The sequence below is a fragment of the Xenopus tropicalis genome, chromosome 10 (assembly GCF_000004195.4).
Source record: "Xenopus tropicalis strain Nigerian chromosome 10, UCB_Xtro_10.0, whole genome shotgun sequence".
Lineage (NCBI taxonomy): Eukaryota > Metazoa > Chordata > Amphibia > Anura > Pipidae > Xenopus > Xenopus tropicalis.
In genome coordinates this window covers 15,031,717-15,058,238 of record NC_030686.2, presented here as the reverse complement: position 1 = coordinate 15,058,238, position 26,522 = coordinate 15,031,717, and the positions used below count along the sequence as shown (strand labels likewise).

Genomic DNA, 26,522 nt, shown 5'->3' with positions numbered 1-26,522 from the left:
CTAATGAGTTTTTTTTTTTGTGCTGGGGGGGGGGGTGAAAGCTCACTTGCCTTTTATTTATTTCCTTTAAAAAGAGCCTCTGGGCCAAACACTTGGGTTCTACTTGATATCCTATGAGGTTTCCTGCCAGTTGGATTTTTTTTTTTTCATCCTAACTTTTAAATGAGGTTTCCTTGTCTGAGCAATCATGGCCGCTCCCACTGATCTGCGTAGAACAAATATTTAGATGAATGAGGCCCCCATATGCAGAGTAACTTGTTTCCAATATCTTGGCATTTTACTTTATCTTCCTATTAGGTCAGTTTAAATTTAGAAACATGATTTATTATCCGTTTTAACTAGTAGAAAATCCCAAGAATTAAATATAAATCGCAGCCAGATCCAGCCTTCCTCCCACAGTCCCATGCTGCATACCTTTGCTCTGACTGGCGTTCTGCTCAGAAATGAATATAAATACACTAGAATTTGCTTTGAGCCTGTGGAGATGGTGCAGGAAATGAGCCAGACAAGGCTGAGCAGGACACTCCATGAACTGTCGGTGCGAGGGGCAGCTGCTTCATTACCAAGGCTTCCTCCAAAAATAGCCATTAAAGCCGCTACTGGGTTTAGCCCACTACAGAGTTGCACGCTTTGCTCTTTTATATAATGCCTTGTGCGCTCTGTCCCTTTCACTTTGGATTAATATGATTCAGGATCTGCTAAGCTTAATGCACAACATGCAGCCGGGCACATAGACTAGTGCAGTGTTTTTCAACCACTGTTCCGCGGCACACTAGTGTGCCGCGAGATGTTGCCTGGTGTGCCGTAGGCAGGGCACCAATGTTCTAGGGGGGCACTGCTCTTGGCACCAATGTACTAGGGGGGCACTGATGCTGGGCACCAATGTACTAGGGGGGCACTGCTGCTGGGCACCAATGTACTAGGGGGGCACTGCTGCTGGGCACAGAGTTAAATTTTTTAACATTTTCTAATGGTGGTGTGCCTCGTGATTTTTTTCATGAAACAAGTGTGCCTTTGCCCAAAAAAGGTTGAAAAACACTGGACTAGTGGCTATTCCTAGTATATATTGCATTGAATAAATCGATTTGGTGCTCATGACAGCTGTGCATTAAAGTATGCTCTGCGGAGCCAAGGTCAACCCATCAGCTAATTTGACCTGATTGGCAGCTAAAATTGCACATTGCAGTATTTTACCCCCAAAGATCATGGCCATTGTGATAATTAGCTGATAATTGGCTGATCAGATTTTCCTGTATAATAGATCTCCGTTTAGATGTAGTCCATGCCCTCCGCAACATGGCTTGCAATGTACACCTGAATCCCAAGTATATTAGGGGGCTAACTGAATAGGTATGGGGACAAAATGCTGCACTTTGGGGTCAGAAGAATAAAAGGAGTGGTTCACCTTAGGTTAACTTTTTAGGGTATTGTAAAATGACCAGTTCTAAGCAGCATTTCATGTGGTTGTTTTTTTTTTTTATATATAGTATTTGAATATTTCTTCTTTGTGGCTTTCAAATGGGAGTCACTAACCCCAGCAGCCAAAAAACTATTCCTCTGTGAGGCTTCAGTTTTATTGTCCCTTTTTATAATTTGTCATTCATATACTCGATTCTTGTTCAAATCACTCCCTGGTTGCTAAGGTAAGTTAGACCCTAGCAACCAGATAGCTGCTGAATCAAAAATTGACATAATCAAACTACAACTATAAAATGAAGACCAATTAAGTTAAAAGAAATAGTTTCATTGAATGTGTCCATTTTGTGTCTTAGCACCAAAGGGGAACTCTGGCTTTCCAAACAACACAAACTCCTAATATATATCCTTCTAATCTGTTCCTTCAAACAGTAGGAATAAATACCATTTTTATATGCTGAAATCCAGATGCAAAACAGTTCTTCTCGTTAGGCATTATTTGAAATCCTGGCAGCCTGGTGTGACAGGGCATGGCACCAGAAACACTGCCTCAGATACTATGTAAGCTAGAATTGCCCCTGCTGGCAGAGGTGGAGGGACTAAAACATTGATGTAACAACTTGACCGCTTACAGATATGATACATGGACTACATAACCCACAATGCATTGCACTGGGATGTTCCTTTCCTTATTGACATCACATGTGCAGGGAATGATGGGATTGGGAGAATGCAGGCTGAGGACAATCGACTACTGTGACTTTTTTTTTTTTCGAGTCTCAAAGTAGTCGGTTAGATCAGCAGGAGAACGGGGCGGGGCTTAGGGAACTTTTCAAACAACATTATTACATTAAAATCATGAGAAGGCTGCTTATTTTTTTTTTTAAATGATGTATATCGCAAAGTTCCTCGAAATAATGTTTAATTTTCAAAAAGCTTTAGTTGTGCTTTGGTGGAGTTCCTCTTTAACCAATAGTGCCCTGTTCTCAAAGGTAATAAATACAAAGGGGCCTTAGCACCCCTTTGGTAAAATTCACCATGCTCAATCCTATATTATTGGCACACCAACATATTCTGCAGTGCTGTATAATAGTAATGGATGAATGCATACAGATTCTGTACAGAACTGGGTGTCAGTATCAGTAAGTGGAATAAGTAGAATTCTGGACAATTCACCTAGGGGTGACCAAGCCCAATTACTCCTCCGATATCCCTTCTACCAATAAAACCGCTCCTAACAACCAGCCTACTGCAAGAATGTCTACCTGAAGAAGTGGCCCCTGAGGCTCGCAGCTTAAACATGACTGCCCTAGTCTAGTGGCGTTTGTTTCACCATGGCCCCTTCATCTATCAATCTCCTCCCACTTAAGATGACCATACGAGTTAAGATCTGCTCGTTTTGTGAGGTTGCCAAAAGAGCCAATGCTCTCCTAATATGCCCACCTAAGGCAGGTGACATTGGGCTAATTTGATCAGTGGTTGTAAGGCCAAATGATCGAATTACAATGCCGTGCATAGGGGCTGTCGGACCGAGGACTGCAGCAATGAGCAGATGCGGGCCCTAATTCAAACCTGCCTGACACCAGCCTGATTTTAGATATCCGTCAGGAAGGGGCCCCCATAAACTAAATGTCTCCAATCACCTGCTTCAATATGCCTGTGTATGGCCACCTTTACTCTCTTTTGCCAAGTAGCAACAAATAAGGGAAGGTGGTGGAAGATGGATTGTTAGCATTAAACTGTGTAGGAAACAAATGGAGCTGCTGGTAATTATTGGGAAAGACATAACAAGGACCATAATCAATAGGGATTGTTGTAACTGCCAAGGGACATGCTGCTTAGTGCAACCATCGACAAGACATCCCCCTTTTAACTATTATGGCTGTTGGGAAATTACATGAACAGAGGCAAATGAAGAGTTCATTTGAGTGTAAAGAAAGGAACATTTAACTACCCACATTTAAAGGGGTTGTAAATATTTCTCAAAAAATGCATGTTTTTGCACCAGGGTAACATAGTAACATACATTGGGCCTGATTCACTAAAGGGCGATAAAAATTATCGAACGCTTTTTCGCGTTAAAAAACGCAAAATAATTTGCGCGCGATTCACCATAGTATTATGGCGTGCGAAAAATCGCCATTTTCGCATGGGTTATTTCTCACACTAGCTTTACCGTTTTGCGTTAATTTCCGCGCTGAAAAGAATACGATCGCATGATTCACTATAACTTTTGCGCGCTAAATATCGCATTCGGCTATGCGAAAATTAATACCTACTACAGGCAGGCGAAAAATTGTACAAAAGTACAGTAAATGATTTTTTGCCAATAAAATATGGACTTACAGTGTTATTTATTCAAGTATGTGTTTCCCCTAGAGTGACGCAGCCGCCAGTTTGCAGCGAAATGGTCATTTTTAATACAGTAATTTTCTGCAAGTATTGGCGTGTATGGCTAACATGGCGTGCGTTCATTTGCGCAACTATTTATATTTGGCTACAAGTGATGAAATGTTTCGCCAGGCATGGATTCGCAGCGAAGTTTTGGACGTGCGTTGAATTTTTTCGCGACGGATTTTTTCATGCGTTTCGCAAAACAATCCGCCAATGGCAAAACACATGAAAAAATTCACCACGCAAAAATTCACCGCACATCCAAAAATTGATACAAGTGTCAAAAAATAATAGTCACAGCAACAACATTTTTGCCGTTTCGTGGATCTTTCGAAAGATTTGCTAATTTTTCACTAAAGAAACCAGAACACATTTGCTCATCACTAGTGGCTACTATTTATAAGCAGCTACTATTTATATGCTACCATTTATATGCTACCATTTATATGTGGCTAATATTTATATACACCATTTATATGCGGCGACAATTTTTATACACTATTTCTATGCTACCATTCATATGCGGCGATTATTCGCGTAATTTAGCACATGTACCGGCAAATACCGCATTGAAATAGTCTTTTCGCGAGTTAGTCTTTTCGCGAGTATGCTTATAGTGAATCGTGCGAAAAATCGCCAAAATTAAGACGCGGTAAAAATTTTAGCGCACAATAAAAATAGCACACGTTTTATCGCCCTTTAGTGAATCAGGCCCATAGTATGTTGGGTTGAAAAAAGACATACGTTCATCACGTTCAACCATAATGCCTATATATAACCTGCCTAACTTCTAGTTGATCCAGAGGAAGGCAAAAACCCCATCTGAAGCCTCTCTAATTTGCCGCAGAGGGGAAAAAATTCCTTCCTGACTCCAAGGTGGCAGTCGGACCTGTCCCTGGATCAACTTTTGCTAAGAGCTATCCCCCCTACCCCTGTATTCCCTCACTTGTACTGAGAGCTATCTCCCCTACCCCTGTATTCCCTCACTTGTACTGAGAGCTATCTCCCCAACCCCTGTATTCCCTCACTTGTACTGAGAGCTATCTCCCCTACCCCTGTATTCCCTCACTTGTACTGAGAGCTATCTCCCATACCCCTGTATTCCCTCACTTGTACTGAGAGCTATCTCCCCTACCCCTGTATTCCCTCACTTGTACTGAGAGCTATCTCCCCTACCCCTGTATTCCCTCACTTGTACTGAGAGCTATCTCCCATACCCCTGTATTCCCTCACTTGTACTGAGAGCTATCCCCCCTACCCCTGTATTCCCTCACTTGTACTGAGAGCTATCCCCCCTACCCCTGTATTCCCTCACTTGTACTGAGAGCTATCCCCCCTACCCCTGTATTCCCTCACTTGTACTGAGAGCTATCTCCCCTACCCCTGTATTCCCTCACTTGTACTGAGAGCTATCTCCCCTACCCCTGTATTCCCTCACTTGTACTGAGAGCTATCTCCCCTACCCCTGTATTCCCTCACTTGTACTGAGAGCTATCTCCCCTACCCCTGTATTCCCTCACTTGTACTGAGAGCTATCCCCCCTACCCCTGTATTCCCTCACTTGTACTGAGAGCTATCTCCCAAACCCCTGTATTCCCTCACTTGTACTGAGAGCTATCTCCCAAACCCCTGTATTCCCTCACTTGTACTGAGAGCTATCTCCCCTACCCCTGTATTCCCTCACTTGTACTGAGAGCTATCTCCCCTACCCCTGTATTCCCTCACTTGTACTGAGAGCTATCTCCCCTACCCCTGTATTCCCTCACTTGTACTGAGAGCTATCTCCCCTACCCCTGTATTCCCTCACTTGTACTGAGAGCTATCTCCCCTACCCCTGTATTCCCTCACTTGTACTGAGAGCTATCTCCCCTACCCCTGTATTCCCTCACTTGTACTGAGAGCTATCTCCCCTACCCCTGTATTCCCTCACTTGTACTGAGAGCTATCTCCCATAACCCTGTATTCCCTCACTTGTACTGAAAGCTATCTCCCCTACCCCTGTATTCCCTCACTTGTACTGAGAGCTATCTCCCCTACCCCTGTATTCTCTCACTTGTACTGAGAGCTATCTCCCCTACCCCTGTATTCCCTCACTTGTACTGAGAGCTATCTCCCCTACCCCTGTATTCCCTCACTTGTACTGAGAGCTATCTCCCCTACCCCTGTATTCTCTCACTTGTACTTAGAGCTATCTCCCCTACCCCTGTATTCCCTCACTTGTACTGAGAGCTATCTCCCCTACCCCTGTATTCCCTCACTTGTACTGAGAGCTATCTCCCCTACCCCTGTATTCCCTCACTTGTACTGAGAGCTATCTCCCCTACCCCTGTATTCCCTCACTTGTACTGAGAGCTATCTCCCCTACCCCTGTATTCTCTCACTTGTACTTAGAGCTATCTCCCCTACCCCTGTATTCCCTCACTTGTACTGAGAGCTATCTCCCCTACCCCTGTATTCCCTCACTTGTACTGAGAGCTATCTCCCATAACCCTGTATTCCCTCACTTGTACTGAGAGCTATCTCCCCTACCCCTGTATTCCCTCACTTGTACTGAGAGCTATCCCCCCTACCCCTGTATTCCCTCACTTGTACTGAGAGCTATCTCCCATACCCCTGTATTCCCTCACTTGTACTGAGAGCTATCTCCCCTACCCCTGTATTCCCTCACTTGTACTGAGAGCTATCTCCCATAACCCTGTATTCCCTCACTTGTACTGAGAGCTATCTCCCCTACCCCTGTATTCCCTCACTTGTACTGAGAGCTATCCCCCCTACCCCTGTATTCCCTCACTTGTACTGAGAGCTATCTCCCATACCCCTGTATTCCCTCACTTGTACTGAGAGCTATCTCCCATAACCCTGTATTCCCTCACTTGTACTGAGAGCTATCTCCCCTACCCCTGTATTCTCTCACTTGTACTTAGAGCTATCTCCCCTACCCCTGTATTCCCTCACTTGTACTGAGAGCTATCTCCCCTACCCCTGTATTCCCTCACTTGTACTGAGAGCTATCTCCCATAACCCTGTATTCCCTCACTTGTACTGAGAGCTATCTCCCCTACCCCTGTATTCCCTCACTTGTACTGAGAGCTATCCCCCCTACCCCTGTATTCCCTCACTTGTACTGAGAGCTATCTCCCCTACCCCTGTACTCCCTCACTTGCTAAGAAGCCATCCAGCCCCTTCTTAAAGCTATATAATGTATCAGCCAGCACGACTGATTCGGGGAGGGAATTCCACAACTTCACAGCTCTCACTGTAAAAAACCCTTTCCGAATATTTAAACGGAACCTCCCTTAACGGAGTGGGTGCCCTCGTGTCCGTTGGAAGGACCTACTGGTAAATAAAGCATTAGAGAGGTTATTATATGATCCCCTTATATATTTATACATAGTTATCATGTCACCTCTTTTGACTAGTTGTTCTTCTTTCACCCTCAAGGGCTCCATAAAACTCATCATTTATTTCCCCTCGTCTCTCAAGCGCAATAAGATGAGATGAAAACACAAATCTCTTTTCACGTCTTTTATTATTAATATTTTGTAGGAAATCTCTTTACTGTTTACACATGACAAACGGGCCCTTTTTGTGCTACTTTCATATGTACGGGGTGGGTGGGGTCTTTGCTCTTGCCTAAAGCTTGATACAATGAATCAGAAACCATTACGGCAGCTTTTGGCACCTATTCAGGCCTAATGACTACACTGCAGTCCAAAGCATGGGTTAAGGGCATCAATTTAGTGAGAAGAACAATATAAACACCCCACATTCATCATACACAGATCCCAGGCCATAGAAAGATTAGCTTATAAAAAGCAGTAGTGCATCAATAAAAAAAGAGTGAAAACCCTATTTTGCCTTCATTTTTCGGGATAATTGCAACCTGATATCTGTCTGAAGCAATGGAGGCTAGAGTTCATTAAAGAGGATCCCTACCGGGTCACATACTGCTTTGTATATACAGATCTACATTGTATACTGGTGGAATAGAATGCACTGGCAATAGAGTTGTTAAAAGTATGGGTGTCAAAAGTTACAACATTACAAATATGGGCTAATGGGGTCGTAGTACCAGAAACAGAGAGTCGAGAATCTGTTGTAAGCTATCGCTCATAGACATCCCACAAATGAAACACTTGGACTACAAGCACCACAATGCATGGGTTACTGTGAGATGCCATATGTAATTAGCCTTTGTGGCCCAAAATGCACTGCAACACAGAGCCAGGTTCATTCCATAGGTTCAAGGTAACAACTAAAAAAACCCAAAGTTCTTGTCTGCTTTTGCCGTTACAACTGGCTTTGTTACCTATAGTATTATCTGGATTGGGTTATACAGAACTGAAGCCTGAACTTCAATGTCCAGTCTTAGCAAGTGTCCCCAAGTGGGTTCAGGCCTACTGAGGGTCTCAGCCTTGGCTTCACAGACTCCCAGCTGAAGGAATAACAACAGACATTCTTTGTGTTCTTGTACAATGTAGTGTTTGGCTTCATCGTTCTGTTAATGTATATCTGTGTGTATGTGTGTGTTTTTGTTAGCCTTGTGTTTTGTACAGAGTATTTTTGACTGTGTGTATAGAACATGTAATCTCTACTTGTCTGTGTTACAGTCCTACAGCAGCCCTGATCGTGGACACTGGAATTCTCCAGTATTGGGGCTGTGTCTCCCACCAAAAGGAAGAAGAGTTAAGGACACCAACCACAGTCTTCAGTTAGGGGGGACAACCCCATTCTATTGTGCAGAAGTCTTTTGTGGTTGAGTGTCCTATACACAAAATGGAAATCCAGAATTTCATTCTTATTTCACATTAAATACCATCAGTGGCCTCTCTTCTCTTTTCTGCCAGGGGCTCTTCTTATCTTGATCATCCCCAGTTTCTGACTGGTCATTGAGGTCCTCATCAGGACTTGTCATTGAATCCCTTCGTAACTCACTGGTGCTGCTACGGGAACTGTCACCACGGCTTCGTCCCCTTCTGCCCATGGGAAGGCAGGTCTCTGATCCTTCATCTAGAAGTGGAGTGAGAGAGCTGTCCTCAGGTGAACAGCCACCCCCTGTCCGACTTTCACTCAGGCTCTGCTCCCCTTCTTCTGCAAAGACCAACTTAGAATAGGTTAGGGTAGAGGGCTGAAGTTGTGATTTTCCACTTCTTTCTTCTGGACCCGGCTTCAATTTGATCTCATTGACATCCACACCTGAGTCCAAACTGGCATCATTGCTGCGAGTCTTGTCTCCAGCCTGCAAGTCGATGTATGAGTGACGCACCTGGGCATTGGAACGTCCATCCAGAGACACAAACCAAGCCCTTGGATGAGGTTTGACTCCCAATTCCAATAGTTTCTTTTCTGTCAAAGCTTGAAGCTCTCCATTCAGCTGAGCCATGGTGGACTCATTAAAGACCACTGGAATGGTAACTGAGCCACTCATTTGTGAGGAATGATTTCCCCAGCCTTTACCTTCTTGATCTTGTACGGAACCAGGTGTCCCCTGTTGATAAATGTGGCCTTGCTGAAGCAGCTGTTGTCGCTGGGCATGATCTTGAGGTGCAAAGTGGTGAGCATGAGAGACCTGAGTGGAACCACACTCACTCTCACACTGATCTTCTCCTTGTCCACCTGAATTCTCTTCAGAAGACAACCTCACGTAATGAGCCGGGATCACTAATGTGGGCATGGCATGTCGATATCCGCCCTCCTTCATATGGTCAATGGATCCACAAAATATAAGCTGCCCAGGTTGTGTAAGAGACGTAGGACGTGAAAGGGGATCTGCTGACTGTGTCATCAGATAATCTGGGGGTTTTGAATCCCCTATGACATGTTTGAAGGGAGGAGGAAGTGGAGGAGGTGATGGAGGTGGATCTCGAACCCCTCCTCTGCCACCTCTTCGTCTCTGCTGCCCCTTGCCACCTGTACCATAGCCTCTTTTTAAATCTTCACACTCCAACAAGTCTCCAGAACGGGCAGATTTCAGTGTATATTCATCTCTAGAGCCAGGCCTCAGAGGAAGCGTGTCAGCAGAATGTTGGAGTGAAGAGCGACCTCCAGATTTGCAGAAGTCTTCACGGGACGAGAAAGCAGATCTCAGTACTGGAGTACGCAGGTCACTGTCAGCTGTGGATGAAGAATCCAAGTGGCTGGTGCTAATCAGGTTAATATGGGAAGTGGAGGTTGCCTGGTCCCGTTTGGGTTCAGACAGACCCGAGAGTTGTAGTTTGTGATGCTGCTGCCTTGGTTTCAAACAGCGTCGCCTGCAGTAAAATGAAAGACTGTAAGCAACAAGGGGAGAATGGCAACTAAAACTGGTGTGAGGTGCAAAAGAGGTGATAGGAGTTGCAGCGATGGAAGAAATAGGGCGTATCCAAATAATGTGAGGAAGGAACAAACCATACCTGCAGTAATATATTAGGAGGCAGAGCAGGATGAGCACCAGCAGAGCCAACGCTCCCAGAATAGAGAGTAGGAAGATTGTATGATAGCCAGCAATGTCCACACCGCTCATTAGGGAAAGCATACCTAGGAGGAAAAAGGGTACACAGTGTGAGAGAGGTAGGAAACATATCAGGTAACAGGTTTTTTCAAGATGGATTGTGGGGAGTCACCAAAAAGATGCTTTGAGGAAAGTGACGGCAAATTAGTTTTAATGTCATGTGTAATAAGGTGTTGGAATCATGACTATTGGACAATAAATGCAAGGAGACAGCCACTTTGTGATATATTGGAACCCCAATGTGTTTAAAGAGAATATGTATAACTGGTTACTGAAGTGCAAGGTACAGAGGGCGTACAGATGGGGTGCTGAAGTGTAGAGAAAGATCACATCCGGTCATTAGAAGTAGAACGATGGCACACTAATGGGAGCAGAAGGTGAAAGACTGAAAAGCTGGGAAGTGGGAGACACTACAGATAGGGATCAGCAATGCAGTGACAGAGTGTACAGCTGGGGAGGAGAAGTGCAGAGACAGTGACAGAATATCTGGGGAAAAGAAGTGCAGAGAAAAGAAGAGTACAGCTGGGGAGTGGAAAAGCAATCCTAACATCTATCCTCAAATACCTGCAGAGTAAATACAGAGTAGAACAGGGGTTACTATATTTTGCCAAGTCACCTTTAGTGCCCACATTCCCTGGAGCTGATTGCCGATGGTGATTGTGCGCAGTGGAAGCCAACTAGCCCCACAGGTATGGGGAAAGGGAACAGGTTGTGGGAACATGGTTGTACAGGGGGAAATAGAGGTAGGTGCCTACAATTTAAAAGTGGTAGTGCTGTTTTTTTCCCTTTAAACTGTAAAACTAAGCTCAACTACCTAAAAAATCAGTTATTGGACTCGCTTCTGAGAGGCACCCCAAAACTGTACTCTGCGAAGTATCAGAATGCCATATGATGGAGTCTCACAAATTCTTACCTCGCCCAGAAGAGGGGATTGCAGCTGCCCAGTATCCAAGTTTGGGTGACACAAAAGACCAGTAAAGCTGCTGCCCATCTCTCCTTACCATACCCATCCCACTGCGGATCCACAGACCTACAAAATAAAAGTTATGAATCACACCAGAAATACCTTTTACTTTATCATACTCAAATTCCCTGATATATTTGCTAGGGATTCTCTTTGTTCCTAATTCCTATTAGAGAACATACCAGCTTTTGGCTCGTATCTCCAGGCAGGGACACTGCTCGATGTGGTTAACCCAGATTCAGGGGGAAGAGGAAGAGAGAGCTGGACAGGACCGGACAGATGAACTTCGGATCCATTACCAGTGAATAAATGGACACTGACTGCCGCCACAGGAAGAAGCTCCACCCAACTTGTGTTACCTGGAGAAAGAGGATTAAGGTGAGATAAAAGAAGTGGAATAACCTAGAAATGAGATATGGGCATGTCCAATCTGTTTCCTTTCCTTCAGTTCAAGTTCTACTTACACTCGGCAATTAGTAGGTGACATTACGGGCCCAAACAACTGATGCTATGCCATACTAGCTACCTCAGGGGCATATTTCCATTGGAAGCAAAAAGCCAACCACAGGCAATGATATCTGTGCTTTCATGGCTTTAGGGGCTGAAATGCCAATTTGTTATACAGAATAAATATCCCTTTTCACATTAGCAATACCATCTCACCTGGATCCAAGAAAGGGGAGGGGAAAAATGACTGAAAATTAATACGTTAATATTCCAAAACACATGGCACGATAGTTCCATTCCTTCCTCTATCTACCACCACCCTATATTCTATGCTAGTGCTTTCATTATAAACAATGGTGGACTACTACTTCATACCCAACAGGCAAAATGGCACAGTAAAATCAAAGAGACACACAGTAAAATCGAAGAGACGTAGGAAACCATAGAGAAGAGATGTAGGAATCCATAGAGAAGAGAGGGTATTGAAGAAATAAAACATAGAGTGAGAACCATAAAGACAGAAGCCCACAATGTTTTGCCCATTATGAAATCACCTTTGCACAGATTTCCAACATATAACTGTTGTGAGGATTTATTTTCTTACTAGATGTATAATGTATAACTATTCTACCATCATTACCAGAGATGTCAAAAACCAGAGACTCTAATCTATGCAATATTTGGCCATGCCAATGACATGCTCTGACCTCAATCCTGGCCATACCCAGTTACACCCAACTTTCCTATTTCTCTGCCCCCCCCCCCCTCTAAAAGGGATACAAATATAAGTGGTTCCTGGACAATTGACTTGTCTGCACTATATTTTGACATTTAGGTATGCAGGTCATTCAGTTTTTAGTACATAGCACACTTACAATGTGCAGGGCCCTCTAAATACTGTTCCGTATCCCCCATGTTTAATTGTAACTGTTCCGAGTCCAAGGCATGTAATGATTTTCCACTACAGTCTAGCCACAAAAAATGGACACGGAAATAAAAAACTGCCTGAGAATCAAAACTCACCAAGTCCAAAGTGTTGTTCTGTCATTGGCACTTCAGCTTTTTAAATCGGGGCCGTCCCAACCGGAGGCTGTTGCCCTCCAAAGGATTTTTATGGCTCCCAGTCTGCTCAGAAGCTTTATAGACTTCATTAATCATTTTGAATTAATCTGGCCCTTTAACACGCTGTACTAGATATAATTGGCCCACTGCATGTAATTAGTTGGACAGCACTGTTGTAAATAGTTATTTTTAATGATCAAAAACACAGGGGGGTAGAAAGATTGGCCTACAGATGGGTATCTAAGGGCAGCACTGCACGTTGGCCCCTGTGGCCAGACAGATGCCCTGCGCTAGTTCTATACCAGTTGCCCAAACAGATCATTAGGGTGAATCCAATCATAGATATATATATATATATATATATATATCTATGTGCCAATGCTCAACAACAGCAGTGGGGTTGCAGCCTACCCTTGGGGTCCCCATATCTCCACTTGTTAGTGGACAGGCGACAGGATCTACCCCTGGATCTGAGAAAGGAACCAAACCAGGTTCTTCTGCCTCAGTATCTCAGCCACTTCTTTCCCACCACTGATAACACTAAAGCTGGCCACACACGTTCAGATTTTAGTCTTTTTCCAATGAAGGTTCAGATATCAATCGTACCTTTCAATGCAACAATCTAAAACTAACATTCAGTCTGAAAATGTAGGATAAAGCCCTAAAAATAACAAATCGGAGGATGTTCTGAACATGAAATAGTTGGCAGACACCAATCATATGAAAGTGACTTGCATTATAGGATCAGGATATCGTCAGATACACAATACATGCGCAGATTTTATCGTTAACCGCAAATAATTTTTCGAACCTGCCCGATCGACTAAATGACTGATTATTGGGACAATTATTCAGAGCCTACACACGGTCTAAAAATTGTACAAAACCTATAGGTGCGTGTATGGGCAGCTTAAGTAAAGCAATAGATAAATCTGTGCTGTTGTTGGTATAAGACACCACTGGTTTATTAGTGTCTGCTGATTGTTTTCGGTTCATTGGGAGCTGTATCAGTCCCCAGGGGGGCCACACCCAGCCTGCACTGGAAGAGAGCATGTGAGGTCATGTAACCCAATCCGCTGCAACAGTGAATATGGTGTCATCCAGCTCTGACACCCCTCCGCTACTCTGTGCAGCAGTAACCTCATTTATCTAGGGAAGGTGGGAATGAACCGTGCAGCTGCTCTCCAGATGTATGAAATGATCTGCGCAGTCAGTTACACAGCACTCTGCTTTCCTTTTCTTTGCCCACGTAAGAGCCATACACGGGGGCGTCAGTAAGAAGGGCAAATCACTATACAGAACAGTTGGGCTGGAGATGAATTAAACCAAAAAGGTCCCTAGCAAGGGTTGTCATTTGGGCCCCCCTCCTTCCACCGCCAATTCATTATCTCTCTAAGCAGCCTCCAGTATATCAGCACGGGGTTCTACTCACTGCTTCTTCTCCTGGATCACTAGTGGGCCCCCTATCACTAAAAGGGACACTACATCCAATCATAAGGCTGTCCTACTGCTCCTTAGACTTTTATGTAGAAGTTGTAGAAAAAACATAAATACACATGGAAAACAATTCACCAATAAGAATTCTACTGACCAAAAATCTAATTATAGGTGCAAATGAATTCACCAATGAGAACACTGATTACCTTTGTCAGGCTCCTTGCTGTATAATTACTAAAGGATATCTTTGTTCAGTGCTTGAAATAACTGTGTATAATGCTTCCAACAAAGAACATGGGGCCACATTTATACAGATCAGATGGGATTCTCATTGGAGGATTAGATTGCATTTTAATAAGGGTGATATCATAGTATGATATAGAAAGTCATATTCTGAGACCATTTGCAATTGGTCTTCATTTTGTATTATTTGTAGTTTTTTAATTATTTCAGTTTTTGCTCAGCTGCTCTGCCATTTAAAGTTTCAGCAGCTATTTGGTTGTTAGGGTGCAAATTACCTTAGCAGCCAGGGAGTAGTTTAAATGATAGGTTGATATATTAAATAGGAGAAGGGCTGAATACAAAGGTAAGTAATAAAAATGAACAATAACAATAAAATTGTAGCTTCACATAGCAGTAGTGGGAAGCTGGGAAAGAGTCAGAAGGAAAACAATTCAAAAACGATAAAAAACAAGACCAATTGAAAATCTGCTTAGAACTGACCATTCTATACCATGCTAAAAGTAAACTTCAAGGTGAACCACCCCTTTAATGCACCTGCAGGCTCTGGGGAGCTGGGGAAACATTTTACTGAGCAATATTGCTTTAAGAATACAACCCTGATGTACTACAACTCCCAGCATGCCTTAGCCTTGATAATATGTTCAAGCATGCTGGGATTTGTAGTCCATCAACAAAGTAAAATGTGATTGAGCAGCAAAGTCAAAGAATGTTCAGTGTCTCATTAACTGTCCATAGGCTGAAGTCTACGGGGTCCGGTTCTGAGCAGGAGGCAAATGATATAGTTATATTCGCCAGATTGGTTCATCATAGAGTACCATAAGATGTTATAGGTGGAACACAATGATATTGTATATACAGTATATAAACTATAGGTGGGGCAAGGCAGGGTAACGGAGATTGTAGCAGGAGGTACAAACTTATTCATATGAATTACAGTGGCACAAAGTAGAATTAGAATGGAAGTATATTTTAAAAGGACCATATGATTAGGGGGTTAGGCTTGCCTAGGCACAACGCAGCTAGATCTCTCTGTTCCACATACTACATACTAACACAGTTCTTCTGAGATGAAACTTGACAATTGTCCATTAAGTTCAACCTTTGAGTGTATGACCCAGCATCACTACCTGCAATAGGGATCTGCTTTCAGCAAATACATACATATATACCAATTTTCCAGGGGTTTCGGCAAAAAGATTTCCATGCTGTCACTTGGGTTGGGTTAAAGATATACAAATGGGTAAAAGTACCTCAATATAGAATAAAAACATAATCTGCCACATAAACCTTTTAGAGAAGCCATATAGTGTATATGCAGAAAGTTACACTTAGGACCCAATTCACTGTAATAGAAGGGAGTCACATACAGGCCAGGTGACACCACCCAAACAGTCCTCCATGACTAACCCTGTATACTGCAACCAAAGAAAGTACACACCCGGCCTCTCAAAAACCGGGTACGTAAAGAGTATAGGGGGGGGCGGCACCCCCACAAAATGGCCATGCAAGGAACACTCCAGAACATGGGTAAGATGCAAAAGGGGATAACTCCTATGTTTAATTGTGCATAGCCAAACAAAACGTTTTGGGAGCGAGCCCCTTTGTCAGGAGAAGGGGCATAGCTCTGTACTCTGCAATACTCTAGGCTGCGGCACGATACATATAACATAACAGCCCGGTCAATTCTGAGTTTATATAATAAAAAGTCACGTGATTTTAAGGATTCGGTTATGCCAGAGGCGTGGATTCAGCTGAAGCCAAATCCTGCAGAAAAAGGCTGAATCTTGGCTGAATCCTGAACCCAATCCTGGATTCGGTGCATCCCTACTTAGTAACCCAGCACAGACATGATTAGAGCATTATTCACAGACATGATTAGAGCATTATTCACCCCCTAGTCAAGAGCAAATTCAGCCTCTCCTGTAAATAATTAGAAGAAGGATTGTATAAAGAAGGGAAAGCGCCCTGGGTTCTTGTGCTGCAGGTCCACTGTCTCTTACCATCTAGTTCATGAGACAGTTTTTTAGTAGCTTACCTCCATTGCTGCTCTCTGGCTCCGTCCCAATGAACGATGGGAATCCTCTCATCTGATGCAGGTTGCTGGCCGTGGTGAGGGAAGAGGTTAACTGGTTGTAGGTGGAGGAGCGTGGCAAGCGGGCAGCCTTTCTCTGAAACTGGACCCAGGGCTGACTGCGTACACCTGAGGGGAGGAAGGTGGGTTGGCAGAAATCAGGATTCACTTACTAAAGTACTTTACCCCTGGCTATACAAGTACAGGGTTTTACGGGCACTCATTGACTGACTATACACCATCACCATATCCACAGCCTGTTTAGCTTGGCTGGCCCTTAACTTGTGGCAGCCACACACAAGAACACGTAATCTGGCAGTCACAGCACAGAAGTCTCTTTGTATAATGTGGTATATAGGTGCTTACCTGGGGAGCCCAGCAGGATCTGCACAATATCTTCATACAAAATAAGAGTTGCTGGTCGCTCAGGTACCAGGTAGAGGCTGACTGAGGCATATACTGCAACACAGGGGAAAACGGCGTTAGAACAGAATAGAGGCGTTTGATTCATTAGCTAGGGAAAATGGGAAGGGAGATAAGAATATTGGGGTGGGACAATATAGAAAGTGGAGAGGGCTGTGGTGCAGGGGGGTAAAAGAAGGGTAAGGGCAACAGAAGCTCACAGTCATAAAAATAAGCTCAGAGATGATAAGCACTGAAGGAAACTAAAGGAAAGATGTGGGAGAGTGACTGGGTATAATTGTCTTATTATCATGGTAACTCAGGAAGCCAAAGACATCCGGTGGTAACTCAGAGCCAAAGGGTGACAAAAGCAACATAAATGGAAAGGAAAAGGAACTCCAGGGAAAAGGCTGTAAAACACATACGGTGAGATAATGGGGCCAGTCCTGGTCACTTTTGCCCACTTTTTTACATAAAGGCCCTCACTTACCCTACCTGTGCATAATTTGCCCCATTCCCAAAGCTCTCTGCACAAGATCAGCCAATAGGCTGCCACAGGCTAGTGCACTGCTGTTTATGTACATCTATGTATTTATGTGTGTATGTGAGATCCAGTGTGGTCACATGTGCTTATCAGCTGATTTCAAAGCCTTAAACATTGTGCTGGATTAAGGCACTGTCATGGTTCCTTACAGGCAGAGATAAAGAGCAGTAGTGATCCAGTTATTAAGCATTGCAGGGTCCTGTAACCCCGCCTCCAAATTAAACAGTTACATAAAACAGTTACATGATTATGATATTTACTTGTAAATGTCTGTATTCTGGGAACCTTTCACACAGGTCCTATTGCTCATGGAGCCCTGCATCATTGGCTCTAGGAAATAATCATCATGACTACATAAAAACAATTTGTTACAAAGTTTATTTTCAGTGAATATTACAAAAACAATGTCTATCTTGCCAGGGATTCTGGGAAAAAGCCGGACAGACAGGTACAGACACATGAACGCAGTGACCCCCCCGCTAGCTGTCTCACAGTGCTTACGTGGAAGTCTGTCCACTCGCCAGGGAACAGAGTTGGTCACGTAGCCTCGCTTGGTGGCAGTAACAAGGACCCAGGTTCCAAGTCGGTAGCTGATGCCTAGCACGGCTATGCCATCCTGATCGGTGACCCCTGAAGCAAGAGCACTCTGATTTCCAAATATTTCCACGGCGGCTGAGGCCAAAGGAGACAGGTCTCCATTCTCATAGACTTGCACTTTAATATGGACTTCTGCAAAACACAGGGGAACAAGTCACCCTCACAAAGTACATGGATGGGTTCTGTTATCCAGAAAGTTCCAATTTATGCCCATCTCCCATAGACTTCATTATAGGCAAATAATTCTAATTTTTAAAAGGGATTTCCTTATAATAATGAACCTTGTACTTGATCCCAAGTACCATATATACTCGAGTATAAGCCGATCCGAATATAAGCCGAGGTACCTAATTTTACCTAAGAAAACTGGAAAAACTTATTGACTCGAGTATAAGCCTAGGGTGGGAAATGCAGCAACTACTGATAAGTTTCAATGATCAAAATAAATACCAATACAATTACATTAATTGAGGCATCAGTGGGGTATATGTTTTTAAATATTTATTTCAAAGAAAAACAGTAAATTAGCTCTGTAAGTGGAGAAGAGGGTCAACAAAAACAATATGGTATCAACAATGATACCTTAAGAGTATTATCCCCTTAGCTCAATCAGCAACCAAGCTAAAACACAAAGAGTTAAAATCATTCAAAACTGTATATAGTTTATATAGAATATAAAGTGCAATGTCTAGTGCAGAATGGGACAGGTAAGAACGGTAGATGAAGATGAATTTGGGTGAGGGCCAGGGCACTGAAGGGTCTGGTTGCGGGTGGCCTAATTTGCACACAAAAGACAGAGGGTGCTAGTCTGGAGGGACCCATAGTACCCAACTCGAGTATAAGCCGAGGGTGACTTTTTTAGCATATTTTGGGTGCTGAAAAACTGGGCTTATACTCGAGTTTATACAGAAAGATAAATTGGAGGCAAAACAATCCTTTTGAGTTCAACTAATGTTTAAATGACTTTTTAATAGACTTAATTTATGACGACCCAAATTACAGAAAGATCATTTATGTAGAAAATCCAAGGTCACAGGTATTCTGGATAACAGGTCCCATACCTGTATTAAGGATGGATAGAAAGAGATGAATACATTCTGAATATGACAGAGTCTCCTCTATCAGCCAGAGCTATTCATCTGAACAATATCAGTCTTGTAGAGATCTCCCCAACAGTGGGCTTATATTCATCCCTATCTCAGTAGCTTTTAAAGGGGATATCATTAGGAATAACTGTGGAACGCTAAGCAACTTTCCAATATATTCATTACTCATTTTCTTTTAATAATTTTTATTTGATTTTTTAACTTTTACAGATTGGATATCAGAATAAAACATTTTCATAATGGACGGTTTATATCCTGAGAGGATAGGGGGGGAAAAAGGAAGGAAGAGGTCCCATTTTGGTGAACAATGGGCCAAAGGGTGAATAAGAAAGAGGACAACATAATAAACTTGCAAACAGAACATTGAGTTTTCTTGATCGTTAGATCCAGTTATCTTTAAATGGTGGTACCTTTGAGGTCTCATTACTCATTTTCAATTGCTCTAGAGTAGTTTGCTAAATATTTGCAGCTAAAAGGCACTTTTTTTTCACTTCACTCACTTCTGGTTTTGGTTTTATCTCTTAAAACAATGTAGCTCAAGTCACTTCTATTCTTGGTCTGTGAATCAGCTGGCTTCTGCTTCATTGTTTTCAGTAGGATAAGCAGTGCAGAGAATAGGAAAGACAAATACTGCTTTTAGTAGCCCCATAAAATCCCTATTACTCCTCCTATTGCTTCATACAACCCAACCTATAACTCCTCCTATTGCTCCATATAGCCCTCCCTATAACTCCTCCTATTGCTTCATACAACCCTCCCTATAACTCCTCCTATTGCTCCATATATCCCTCCCTATAACTCCTCCTATTGCTCCATATAACCCTCCCTATAACTCCTCCTATTGCTCCATATAACCCTCCCTATAACTCCTCCTATTGCTCCATATAACCCTCCCTATAACTCCTCCTATTGCTCCATATAACCCTCCCTATAACTCCTCCTATTGCTCCATATAACCCTCCCTATAACTCCTCCTATTGCTCCATATAACCCTCCCTATAACTCCTCCTATTGCTCCATATAACCCTCCCTATAATTCCTCCTATTGCTCCATATAACCCTCCCTATAACTCCTCCTATTGCTCCATATATCCCTCCCTATAACTCCTCCTATTGCTCCATATAACCCTCCCTATAACTCCTCCTATTGCTCCATATAACCCTCCCTATAACTCCTCCTATTGCTCCATATAACCCCCCCTATAACTCTTCCCATTGCTCCATATAACCCTCCCTTAAACTCCTCCTATTGCTCCATATAACCCCCCCTATAACTCCTCCTATTGCTCCATATAACCCTCCCTTAAACTCCTCCTATTGCTCCATATAACCCTCCCTTAAACTCCTCCTATTGCTCCATATAACCCTCCCTATAACTCTTCCCATTGCTCCATATACCCCTCCCTATAACTCTTCCCATTGCTCCATATAACCCACCTTACCTAAACCTCCCCCTCTGAATTTCAAACTTTGACTCATTAAAATCCATAAATCTGCTGTTGTAACTATGGAAAAGAAGGATGAATGTAAGCATTGACGGGACTTGGGACTCTCTCCTGGGCAATTATTGGGCAGTGTGGAATGGCATAGAGTTCCTGTTGCCATGGTAACGGCCTCATTCATTTCTTCCAAACTAACAGGATTGGCTTGGCAGGAGAGAGGAGATGGCAGAAAGATAGAGAAATAAATGAGGTAAACAGGAAGAATGAGAATAAAGGGGCACGAGACAGAGAGAGAGTGTATGTACGAGAGAGTGTACGTATGAGAGAGAGAGTGTACGTATGAGAGAGAGAGTGTATGTATGAGAGAGTGTACATATGAGAGAGAGAGTGTACATATGAGAGAGTGTATGTATGAGAGAGAGAGTGTATGTATGAGAGAGTGTACGTATGAGAGAGAGAGTGTACGTATGAGAGAGTGTACGTATGAGAGAGAGAGTGTACGTATGAGAGAGTGTACATATGAAAGAGAGAGTGTACGTATGAGAGAGTGTATGTATGAGAGAGAGATTGTACGTATGAGAGAGTGTACGTATGAGAGAGAGAGTGTACGTATGAGAGAGTGTACGTATGAGAGAGAGAGTGTACGTATGAGAGAGTGTACGTATGAGAGAGTGTACGTATGAGAGAGAGAGTGTACGTATGAGAGAGTGTATGTATGAGAGAGTGTACATATGAGAGAGAGAGTGTACATATGAGAGAGTGTATGTATGAGAGAGAGAGTGTACGTATGAGAGAGTGTATGTATGAGAGAGTGTACGTATGAGAGAGAGAGTGTACGTATGAGAGAGTGTACGTATGAGAGAGAGAGTGTACATATGAGAGAGTGTATGTATGAGAGAGTGTACGTATGAGAGAGAGAGTGTACGTATGAGAGTGTACGTATGAGAGAGAGAGTGTACGTATGAGAGAGTGTATGTATGAGAGAGAGAGTGTATGTATGAGAGAGAGAGTGTATGTATGAGAGAGAGTGTGTATGTATGAGAGAGAGAGTGTATGTATGAGAGAGAGAGTGTATGTATGAGAGAGTGTATGTATGAGAGAGAGAGTGTATGTATGAGAGGGAGAGTGTATGTATGAGAGGGAGAGTGTATGTATGAGAGGGAGAGTGTATGTATGAGAGAGTGTACGTATGAGAGAGTGTACGTATGAGAGAGTGTACGTATGAGAGAGAGTGTACGTATGAGAGAGAGAGTGTACGTATGAGAGAGTGTATGTATGAGAGAGTGTACATATGAGAGAGAGAGTGTACGTATGAGAGAGTGTACGTATGAGAGAGAGAGTGTACGTATGAGAGAGTGTATGTATGAGAGAGAGAGTGTATGTATGAGAGAGAGAGTGTATGTATGAGAGAGAGAGTGTATGTATGAGAGAGAGAGTGTATGTATGAGAGAGAGAGAGTGTATGTATGAGAGAGAGAGTGTATGTATGAGAGGGAGAGTGTATGTATGAGAGGGAGAGTGTATGTATGAGAGGGAGAGTGTATGTATGAGAGGGAGAGTGTATGTATGAGAGGGAGAGTGTATGTATGAGAGGGAGAGTGTATGTATGAGAGGGAGAGTGTATGTATGAGAGAGTGTATGTATGAGAGAGTGTATGTATGAGAGAGTGTATGTATGAGAGAGTGTATGTATGAGAGAGAGAGTGTATGTATGAGAGGGAGAGTGTATGTATGAGAGAGTGTATGTATGAGAGAGTGTATGTATGAGAGAGTGTATGTATGAGAGAGTGTATGTATGAGAGAGTGTATGTATGAGAGGGAGAGTGTATGTATGAGAGAGTGTATGTATGAGAGAGAGAGTGTATGTATGAGAGAGAGAGTGTATGTATGAGAGAGTGTATGTATGAGAGAGAGAGTGTATGTATGAGAGAGAGAGTGTATGTATGAGAGGGAGAGTGTATGTATGAGAGAGTGTATGTATGAGAGAGTGTATGTATGAGAGAGTGTATGTATGAGAGGGAGAGTGTATGTATGAGAGAGTGTATGTATGAGAGAGAGAGTGTATGTATGAGAGAGAGGGGAGGGTGACTAGGAAGACAAAGCAGGGGAAAGAACGTTGAAAGAAGAAGAGAGGAAGGCGGCGGAAGACGGATGAAGGGAAAGGGGAGCAGCACATGGGGGGAGAGAGGCGAATGCAGAAAAGCACAGAATGGAAGAGGGAGGAATGATCCACTGAACAAAGGAGAGGTGGGGAGAGGGGACAGGTAGAACCATTGGGTACGATGGAACCAGGCATTACAGAAGGGGGGGTTCAGAAAGAGAAACAACAAAGAGATATAGAAGAGACATAGAAAAGACAAGAAAAGGCGCTAAAAACACAGGGCCCTGTGCCCCTCCTCTGCCTGTCACTATTTGTATGCAGTCTGTCTGATGTACGCACAGATGTTGTACAGCGCTGTGGAACATGTTGGTGCTTTATATGAATTCACAATGATAATAATAACAACAAAAGGTTAGAAATCACTGCAGAGAGCCGCATCTTAATTAATAAGGGCGAGAGGGGGAAATGAGACAGCAGGTAAAACAGCAGACTGCCTGGGAGACAGCAGTTTGTGCAATATCTCCTCCTCAGATCATTTCCTCCCAGCGACAACCAATCAGAGCAGGCAACGAGAGGGTGCTGCTGTGAAGCATCTCAAGGTGACAGCTGGGTGCTATTTACCTCTGTGAGAGACAGCCATGGGAAGCAGTCACAAAGTTTGGCTGGCTCAGAATAACAATTCTATCACCACTTCTGGGAAGCGGTTTCACAGGCGCATTACGCCTCTGTAAGGCTGCATTGTTCCACACTTCCCCTTATCCTGCCACATTCACAGCTTCAAAGCCTGACCTCTAACTCTGTCTCGGGGAAACAGGCTTCCTTCCTGTGCTCTGCCCAGTCCCCCAGTGCCTCCCAAACTCTTGGCCACATCCTGCCCTCTATTCCTCAGCTGGGGATCTTGGCTGGGCCTACTCTCTCTAGTTCTAGCAGGGGGCATCTTCATATCAACTGCCCCAACCTGCAGCCCCTTTAAGTTGAATGGCATCTTCCACAAGCCACAAACAGCCCAAGACTGTCTGATGCTGCTGGGAGTTGCAGTTTAAGCAGTTTTTTAGTGTTATCAGTAAATATGATATAATGGACTGGCTAGCATGCAGAGACCCCCAAGAGACAGCTGTAAGGAGAATGCAACCACAAATGCAACCCCCATTCCAACTCCCACTCTGCAGAGACAGCTGTGGCCAGAGACAGCTGAAGCCGGGAGCTAGAAGGGCTAATTCAATGTCCCCCCTGGAGGTATTTCTTAGCCCAGACACAGCACCATAAGGAAGGCCTAATCCACTATATTTATATATATATATATATATAGCCCCCTTCCCTTCACTCAGGCACACAGATAAGGACACAGAAAAACACTTTAACCTTAACCTTCGGCACAGGCTGCCGCACATGTAATCAAATAAAAAGCAGGTCTCTATTGTTCCATAGTAGTTCATGTTGAAATAAAAAATACTAGGAGTATTAATACCTCATCCTGCAAATGGGGCGACCAGCTCTTACTTGAAACTATGTGGTGTATGTGCCAGTACAGCTGTATGGGATTAACCCTATAATACTGAGCCAGCAGCAGGGGGAAAGCACATGATACATACATCATTGTGATCCCCGCAGCTATTACACCCAATGTGTCATCATTAGTCTCCCCTCCTCCCCAGCCCCTGCCATGCTGGGCGCCCAAGCCTTCCCCAAGCAATACAGTAAATAGGAATCCTGACACAACAGTGAATCAGAAGTGGGGCTCACAGAACCCCCCATGGCCTAGAGACTCTGATTCCAACCTTTTCCAGCAGGATCACATATTTCTTAGAAAAGATTCCACCCCCCCCCCCCCATGGGTATATCTCTATGATTAATATCAGATGTGAGTGATATAAGCCCCCCCTATAGATCAACCATTAAAACCTCCCCCTCCTATCTACCTATCCACATTACATCATCAGTGCACAGTACAATGGAGCACCCCTTCTGCAGAGATACTGAGCCCCCCCCCCCTCCTGAACATGAACCCCCTGTTTTCATGTCAAAACCCACCAATCAGTGAGCAGCAGATCCCTCCCTATCAGGGATCAGAACCGCCCTCCAATGAAAGATCAGGTTCCCAACAATATCAAGTCTCCCCCAAAATTGCATTAATGTGTATGTTGGGGGGAGTGAGGGTGCCCCAATGTACCCCAGCACGGTAGCCCTCCATCTGCCTAGCACCCTTGCATTACAAGCCCCCCACCTCTCCGTGGCTGGCCCTGTACCACCCATCTCATTGTCTTCCATCCTCCACTTACCCTGAGGCATTGAGGTCTCCAGCAGTGATTTCCCTTGGCCTCCCATGCACCACGCCAGGAGAAGGACCACCAAGGAGCACAGGGGCCCCCCACCTGTCATCCCTGAGTCCGCTGCACACCCCATGCCTCCTGTCACCCCTCCATTCCCGCAGCTGTATCCCAGGCACAGACAACCCTATGGAGCAGACTCTCGCCCCCTCCCTCTCTGCCTCTCCTGTGCCACACCTCCCCTATTTTCCTTAGGAATGATCCGCTGCGCCATCTGCAGGGCAAAGCCGGTAAAGGCATGCCATGTTAAGGCTCCGCTCTCAGACTAGACAGCAGCGCCACCTGCAGGCCGTCGTTGCGACAGCGAGTTGAAATCGCAAAACTAAGGAAAATGCTACATCAGCCGCATTCTAAGAAGCCACCGCCGCCCCTTTGTCGTATCTGCGGCATGAAAATATGATTCAGTCGTCACTAGGGTTCCCATTTTATTTATACGGGGTTAATCTTAAAAACTGCAGCGTTAAACCTGTTGAATTATAACTCTAGGTTCCCATTGACAGCAATGCCGACAGTGCCTGGGGCTCACTATCACCTTTATATATAATATAACAATGTTGGTCATTACCTTAGACATACAAGCTTCCATACACACACACCAAACCATATGATACTAATGACATCACCAGGTGCTTATTATAAGTGATGACGTCACAAGCCCAAACAGCCTTTATAAGGATGTATTTCCCAGGTGGTGCATTATATGCAGTTATGAAGCATGCAAGGCTGTTCTGCGCACACAATAAGTGACAGTGGGGCACTAGCTAGTTAGCTATAGTAGATTAATCAGAGATTAAGCCCTTTGTAATTTGGTTACATCATGTTTCCTGGAAGGATAGGACCTCAGGCCCCTCATTCTGGTAAGAGAGAGAGAAACAGGGTTTTATTATTGATACAAACATTCAAGCCAAAGATAAGATCTCTGCTCTGTAATAAACTTTATTTTAACCCTGTGGTTGTCCTCATCTCCCCCTAAAACCTTAAGGGCTCTGGCACACAGGGAGATTAGTCGCCCAGCCCAGACTGGGATTCAAAATAGACCCTGGTTTTCATGTACACAGAGGCCCAAACAGCCCCCCCCCCTCAGTAGTGACAGATCCATGGGGTTGGGATTTCTCCTTCGCTATCAATTGATCTGCTTCATCTTCCTTTTCACCTTCTTTACCCATTCCATTGAACATTCCTTTGCTTCTTGGCTTTTCCAGTTTGCATTTGGCACATTAAAGGGTTAAACTCAATCATGGATCCTAATTGCTGTTTGTGCTTACTTGTCCAGCCAGCGCTTCCAATTGAGCAGCCGCCATATAAATCCTCAGCCCATAAATCTCTATGCCAGACATGGAAGTCTCAGCCAGACAAGCCAATACCAGCAGAGGCTGCAAGAACCCAGGAACCATCTTGCTACAAATGATCTGCCAAAGGGCATTGTACTGGGAGATTGGCGTCATGGACCAACTACTGGTACAATTGACCCTAGGGGTGTG

At 43.9% G+C, this 26,522-nt stretch overlaps 1 protein-coding gene across 2 annotated transcripts; it reads right to left on the bottom strand.

The window, feature by feature from the left end:
- Nucleotides 1-7,320: 7,320 nt before the first annotated feature.
- Nucleotides 7,321-25,216, bottom strand: fam171a2 (family with sequence similarity 171 member A2). Of its 2 annotated transcripts, none has more exons than XM_012971549.3 (8): nucleotides 24,994-25,216; nucleotides 17,963-18,199; nucleotides 16,891-16,983; nucleotides 16,489-16,653; nucleotides 11,447-11,623; nucleotides 11,214-11,330; nucleotides 10,203-10,326; nucleotides 7,321-10,061 (listed from the first exon to the last, which is right to left on the bottom strand). In XM_012971549.3, exons 1-8 carry the CDS (start codon nucleotides 25,115-25,117, stop codon nucleotides 8,609-8,611), a joined length of 2,490 nt encoding a protein of 829 aa, XP_012827003.1. In that variant the 5' UTR covers nucleotides 25,118-25,216; the 3' UTR covers nucleotides 7,321-8,608.
- Between the last annotated feature and the right edge of the window lie 1,306 nt (nucleotides 25,217-26,522).